Source organism: Corythoichthys intestinalis, chromosome 9 (genome assembly GCF_030265065.1).
Source record: "Corythoichthys intestinalis isolate RoL2023-P3 chromosome 9, ASM3026506v1, whole genome shotgun sequence".
NCBI classification, from domain to species: Eukaryota; Metazoa; Chordata; class Actinopteri; order Syngnathiformes; family Syngnathidae; genus Corythoichthys; species Corythoichthys intestinalis.
In genome coordinates, this window is record NC_080403.1 from 47,555,816 (window position 1) to 47,562,825 (window position 7,010).

The following is a 7,010-nucleotide window of genomic DNA, read 5'->3' on the forward strand; positions in this document are numbered from 1 at the left end:
TTGTTTGAAAAAAAGTTTTATCAACATAATTGTCATTATTATTATAAAATTATTATTATAATTGACATCAAAACTTATTTGTATCTTTTATTGTTTTAGATAAATTGGAACTGATAGTGTTAAACGTTTTCAGAATTTTGTATTAAATTGATCGACGGCCCTTGAATCGAATCATTGCAGAATATGATATCATTGTCCAAAGGCTCGATAACTCAATTCATGTCCATCCTCTGTCTCAACGATGAAAGATCTTGGACTGATTTCACTAAACACAATAGCTTTTCTGTCCCAACAATCCTGTCCTTCGATCCTTACATTGTCATCCATGAAGAGAGGTTCCAAGCGTCTAGTTATTTTATCATAAATCATTTTCTGTCTGTGTTTGAGCCTTTTCTTCTTGTCAGTCCAGTTTTTGTTTTCATGCACATTTGGTATTTGTGGTGTGTGGTGTGGTGCATAATTTACTACCCATGAGTAACTCGGCAGGGGACGCTTCACACTCCAGTGGTGCTGATCTGTAACTCAATAAAGTCTTGTACCATCACTAAATATTTGCCACCCTCAAAAAGTTCCAGCCCCCTTCTCGTGACCCCATAAATATATTTCTAGATCCACCACTGATTATAAATATGAATCTGTTGTCTAGATGTGCTTTAGTTTGTCAAGGAAGGGTTGTAGCTAGGGTTGTTCCGATAATGTTTTTTTGCTCCCGATCCGATCCCGATCGTTTTAGTTTGAGTATCTGCCGATCCTGATATTTCCTGATCCGATTGCTTCTTTTTTTGCTCCCGATTCAATTCCAATCATTCCCGATAATTTTTCCCGATCATACACATTTTGTACTGTACAATTTAAGTACATTTAAGTACTGTATTTTTTTATTGTGACAATAAATCCTCAAGATGGCATTTGCATTGTTAACATTCTTTCTGTGAGAGGGATCCACGGATAGAAAGACTTGTAATTCTTAAAGGATAAATGTGACTTTGTATATTGTAACTAAATATTGCCATCTAGTGTATTTGTTGAGCTTTCAGTAAATTATACTGTAGCCATTTAACTGTTCTGCCCAAATGCATGATGGGAAGTGCAACCATGACTGTGCGTAGTGGCACCAATTGATATATCTTCTCTGCGTTGGGAAATAACATAGGGTGTTAAGAAAAAGATCAACCACTACCTTTCTTCCCCACATTGCTTCTCATGATATTTTTAATTGATGAGAGAGGGATTTTAAGGCTTTAGCCAATTAAAATAAGGCTCCAAAGTCTGCCAAAATTCACTGTACTCATTTTACGCTACCTTTTACCTCTATATATAGATAAAACGGCGACATTATAGATTGAACGCGACAATGCATGAGTGGGTCGTGCAGCGCATGCGGTAATTGCGTTTTAATGTGATTAATTTGTAAAAAAAATTAATTACCGCCGTTAACGCGGTAAATTTGATAGCCCTATTTTAAGCCAAAACAAAAGACTCTGGATGAGTGTAAGACATTTTTTCTGGAACGTTAAATACAATTAGAAAACGATTCGATTAAAAATTATATATATGTTAAAAAAAGACATGTCCGATTTTTTTTTGCCGATTCCGATGCTTTGAAAATGACGCGATCGGGATGCCGATCGATCGGGACATCTTTAGTTGTAGCTGTTTTTTTTTCCAGGGATCAAAGAAGAATGGTATTCTGGAATCAGACAAAAGCAGGTTTTTGTGTAAACTGGTAAAGGAAAGTGGTACAATGCTCACCAGGCAGCCCCCTCCTTGAAATAATTTTCAGACACACAGAAGTTCCGGTACTCAGATTTTTATTGGTGATGTTTCTGATGCAAATATCATCAATCATGTAGCTCAGAGGGTTTTTTCAAAATAAATCTGGTGTCAATGTAACTGAAGCATCAAGGCAATGAAATGTTGAAAAAAGAAGGGGAACATATTTGAAAGTGCTATAAAAAGACTATGGAAGTAGACATTTTAACTCATGTTTTATTCTAAATTGTAAACGTGAAATTCCTACTTTTCAACTCCAGTTCTCTTTACCGGTGTTGGCACTAAAATTTAAAAATTGCAGACTTTGAGAACTGAATCAATCTCCTTGTCTATTTCATAGCATCTATTCCTCAAGATTGTGTGCAAAACATGCTTGTTTCCCTTGCATGGTTACAACAGTCCATTCCTTTTTGGCTTCTTTTCTGTCAGTACAGAAATATGACTCATTTTGCAATTCGCAACAGACCCGGCCCATGTTTGAGGCCACATTTGTTTTCAGAAACTCTTTATTTACGATGAATGTTGCAACTGAGTATTTAATGGACCCAGAGATTCTTGGGACACCCTTGGTAGCAGTTTTTTTTAGCTGGTATAATTTGGCAAAAGGCTCGATTTTGGACTAGCATGCCTGCACCATGGTGGCACTGTGGCAGGACAAACCGATTTTGGTCAATTGAAGGTTTTCAGAAAGTGAAGAGGGACTACTCTCCTTCTTAAAGCAATCTCCTGGAACTGGTTGTGGAAACTGTGGACTTGGTGACGGTACTACCATAACCACCAGACATACTACCGCCATAGCCACTAGACATGCTGGCACCACCAAAGCCGAATCCAGCAGAGCTTGAGCCGCCTCCGCTGGAGTATCCTGAAGAAGATTGTGCAAGAGAAACAGTATTGGGATTTGTTTGTGTATGATTTTTAAATGATAATGTAATTGATGACTGTAGAAGATTGATTGCTTACCGCTTGAGGACTGCTGCACGTGGATGGTTGCACTGGCGGGTCCAGAGGCCAGTCTAATAATGGCACGTTTTGATTAATACGTGAGCAATGTTAACTATACAGCAATGACAGACTTTATATTGAAAGCTGGCTCTACCTGTACTCCTCTCCTTCCAGCAGCTTCCTGTAGGTAGCGATTTCAATGTCCAGGGCCATCTTGACGTTCATCAGCTCCTGGTATTCGCGCACCTGGCGGGCCATGTCTTGCTTGGCTCTCTGAAGGGCTTCCTCCAGATCCTTGATGCGGAGCTTGGCGTCCTTCACTGCCAACTCACCGCGCTCTTCAGCTTCTGCGATCTGGGCCTCAAGGGAAGCCCTCTGCGTAAAGGTGATTACAAAGGTTGCGTTCAGACTTCAGGCAGGTCTGATTCCAGTCGGATTCTCCCTCAAATCTGAATTTTTAAGGCTGACTTTTCACACGATTTTTAGCAAGTGCCCAAATCAGATCTGGGCCTGTTCAGACTGGGTCACACCAATGACAATTTTGACAGGAGACTGAGAAACATCTTGTCTACAGTATATCTGATATGAAACTACCTCCTGTAGGTGGCTTCAATCCGTCTTGCAAAAATCTGATTTATGTGCTTTGTGACTGTTCAGACCGCAAAACAGCGATCCAGTTTTAATCTGAATGGGCTAAGAATCAGATTTTGGCTTATTGTCTGAACAAGTTCTTTCTCTACTGAAATATGTTGCCTAAAGATGTTTAGCTAACTTATCTTTACCTGTGCCTTCACTGCCTCAATTTCATTCTGGAGACGGGCGATCATGCGGTTCAGCTCGGCAATTTCAGCCTTGGTTGAGCGAAGGTCATCGCCGTACTGTCCAGCAGAGTTCTGCATCTCCTCATACTGGTGGGTAAAATACAACGTGATATCAAGTCTGTGGAATAAAGCAACAGTGGTCAGCATTGCTCATACCTTCTGTTTGTACCAGTTTTCCGCCTCAGCCTTGCTGCGGTTGGCGATGTCCTCATACTGAGCCTTGACTTCAGCCACAATTGCGTCCATATCAAGGTTACGGCTGTTGTCCATCTCCACAATGACAGAGGTGTCCTTGATCTGGGACTGCAGCTCCCGAAGTTCCTACAAAACCGCACGTTGTTGCAAACAATCAGGTCTTTGGACAGATGCTAACAATGGCAAAATTAGCAAGTGGTAAGTAGACATACAGCCTCATAGACAGCTCTGAGGAAGTTGATTTCATCCTGAAGAGCATCGCATTTGGCCTCCAGCTCCACCTTGTTCATGTAGGCACTGTCAACATCCTGGAAACACAGAATTTTAGAGGATTGAAAGTGGTTTCCAGAATCAAACTTATATAAAACACACGAACAAAACTAGTATAAAATAATTCTGACCTTCTTCAAGACCACAAACTCATTCTCTGCAGCTGTCCGTTTGTTGATTTCATCTTCATACCTTTAGACAGGGAACAAATTAAAGGCTATTTTCTAAATAATTGATCCACTATCATCAAAACCACTCACTTTCTCTTGAAGTCCTCCACCTGGAGCTGCATGTTCTTCAGTTCTCCCTCCAGCTTGACTTTCTCGTTACCCAGCCCATCGAGTTGCCTGCGCAGGTTGGCGATATACGCTTCAAACATGGCGTCAATGTTGGAGCGGGTGGTGGTCTGTTCCTGCAGGAGGCTCCATTTGGTCTCCAACATCTTGTTCTGCTGCTCCAGGAATCGGACCTGGAAAAACGAAGCAATATTTTGTTGTTAAAATAGAATAGAAATGACACTATCATATTTTATGTGTAAGAATTACACAAGGTTATAATGTTGTTGTCAGTTATTGTAATCTATTTTGCAAATAAGTGAGATGCACCAAGGAAAAAAAGGGTGTTGCCTGATCTCTATGCCAAGCCTGTGTTCATATCTGAATAGACACTCCCTGTTATCCCAGCAGTAACTCTTACAAATACCTTCATTTAGCACTACTTTGAAATTTTATATGATGATGTGTTGTGTTACCATGAAATGTTATCGCTAATTGTATTTTTGTGATGCAAAGGCGTTTATCAAACTTCATCAAATTGCAGAAGCTGACAAAGACAAGCAGTTGATTCAGCTTTCCATTTTTCCTAATGTAAGGTATTACAGCTGGAAGCGTTCACCACGAGAAGCTTGGACGTAGTCAGGAATTTAAAAAAAGTTCTAAAACTGAGCAGACTTTATTTTCTAATCACTCCTGTCCTACAAACTGTTACTCATTGATGGATACAACAGCAGGAAGATAAGCGTCGTGGCTTTGCTGCTTAGTCAGTGAAATTCATTGAAGTTTGGATGACTTGAATGTACTGCAGATACAGGCAAAGCTATCAAATACTATCAAGAAGTTTGCTACCGATACAAAGCGATACTTAACATCATCAAGTCAAAGAGAAATCAATAGAAACCAACCTTGTCAATGAAGGAAGCAAATCGGTTGTTGAGGGTCTTGATCTGCTCCTTTTCCTGTGTGCGGACAGCCTGGATGTTAGGGTCGATATCCAGACTCAGGGGGGTCAGCAGACTCTGGTTGATAGTGACCGCTTGGATCGGGGCAATCATTCCACCCCCATAACTACCGCCGCTGACCATTGAGCCAGAGCTAAAGGAACTGCCAAAACCTAAGCCGCCAGCACCAAAACCAACAGCACTACCTCCAAAGCCACCAGCACCGGAACCGACATTGTAACTGGCTCTCTTGATGGTGAAGCTACCAGATGTGGGTCCCGCTAGGGATCTCCGAGAGCTGCCGCTTGAGCCAGCAATTGAAAAGGATTTTCTGGAGTACATCTTGGAGTTTTGGGTTTGTTTGTTAAGACTGGGAAGAGAACTGGAGATGTGCTGGCTTCAAAGGAGAGTCAAGTCCCTCTGAGTGTCTGACTGAAATGCCCGCTTGCTTTTATGCCTGAGCTGAGCTGATGGGGGAGGATCCTCATTATTACAACCTGTCCTCTCACTTTTACTGGCCAACCACTGTCACTCCCTACTTACATGCCTCTGGCTCTGAACAACAGGAGTGGCCAATCCTGTAAAACAGGTACGAAGGCATTGTCAGAAGGCAAACTGTGACACACCCAACCTGGGAAAGGCTGCGGGAGAAGAAAGTAAGAGGTTAACAGAGGGAAAGCGTTGTTATGTAAGGAAACAAAGGCTTACAGTATTGAAGGATGTATATATGTACAGTGGGGCAAATAAGTATTTAGTCAACCACTAATTGTGCATGTTCTCCCATTTGAAAATATTAGAGAAGCCTGTAATTGTCAACATGGGTAAACCTGAACCATGAGACAGAATGTGAAAAAAAAAAACAGAAAATCACATTGTTAGATTTTTAAAGAATTTATTTGCAAATCATGGTGGAAAATAAGTATTTGGTCTATACCAAAAGTTCATTGTCATGCTGAAAGACCCAGCCACGTCTCATCTTCAATGCCCTTGCTGATGGAAGGAGATTTTCACTCAAAATCTCTCGATACATGGCCCCATTCATTCTTTCCTTTACACAGATCAGTCGTCCTGGTCCCTTTGCAGAAAAACAGCCCAAAAGCATGATGTTTCCATCCGCATGCTTCACAGTGGGTATGGTGTTTTACGGATACAATTCAGTATTCTTTCTCCTCCAAACACGAGAACCTGTGTTTCTACCAAAAAGTTCTATTTTGGTTTCATCTGACCATAACGCATCCTCCCAGTCCTCTTCTGGATCATCCAAATGCTCTCTAGCAAACCGCAGACGGGCCTGGACGTGTACTTTCTTCAGCAGGGGGACACGTCTGGCAGTGCAGGATTTGAGTCCCTGGCGTTGCATTGTGTTACTGATAGTAGCCTTTGTTACTGTGGTCCCAGCTCTCTGTAGGTCATTCACTAGGTCCCCCCGTGTGGTTCTGGGATTTTTGCTCCCCGTTCTTGTTATCATTTTGACGCCACGGGGTGAGATCTTGCATGGAGCCCCAGATCGAGGGAGATTATCAGTGGTCTTGTATGGCTTCCATTTTCTAATAATTGCTCCCACAGTTGATTTCTTTACACCAAGCGTTTGACCTATTGCAGATTCAGTCTTCCCAGCCTGGTGCAGGTCTACAATTTTGTCTCTGATGTCCTTCGACAGCTCTTTGGTCTTGGCCATAGTGGAGTTTGGAGTGTGACTGACTGAGGTTGTGGACAGGTGTCTTTTATACTGATAATGAGTTAAAAACAGGTTCCACATTCTGTCTCTAATGGTTGAAGTTTACCGATGT

The 7,010-nt window shown here is 41.6% G+C and overlaps 1 protein-coding gene across 1 annotated transcript; it reads right to left on the reverse strand.

The window, feature by feature from the left end:
* Positions 1–1,794: 1,794 nt before the first annotated feature.
* On the reverse strand, positions 1,795–5,662 carry LOC130922357 (keratin, type II cytoskeletal 8-like). The gene is made up of 9 exons (XM_057847100.1): positions 5,185–5,662; positions 4,265–4,473; positions 4,136–4,196; positions 3,947–4,042; positions 3,696–3,860; positions 3,501–3,626; positions 2,873–3,093; positions 2,737–2,789; positions 1,795–2,638 (listed from the first exon to the last, which is right to left on the reverse strand). Exons 1-9 carry the CDS (start codon positions 5,560–5,562, stop codon positions 2,487–2,489), a joined length of 1,461 nt encoding a protein of 486 aa, XP_057703083.1. The 5' UTR covers positions 5,563–5,662; the 3' UTR covers positions 1,795–2,486.
* Between the last annotated feature and the right edge of the window lie 1,348 nt (positions 5,663–7,010).

What these genes read in the sequence shown, in the direction of transcription:
- LOC130922357 (XM_057847100.1), bottom strand. Translation starts at nt 5,562, where the DNA reads ATGTACTCCAGAAAATCCTTTTCAATTGCTGGCTCAAGCGGCAGCTCT. An exon ending in AAAACTGGTACAAACAGAAG is followed by an intron (nt 3,627 to 3,695) that starts GTATGAGCAATG and finishes TTTACCCACCAG; the next exon opens with TATGAGGAGATGCAGAACTC. An exon ending in CGTGCAGCAGTCCTCAAGCG is followed by an intron (nt 2,639 to 2,736) that starts GTAAGCAATCAA and finishes AATCTTCTTCAG; the next exon opens with GATACTCCAGCGGAGGCGGC.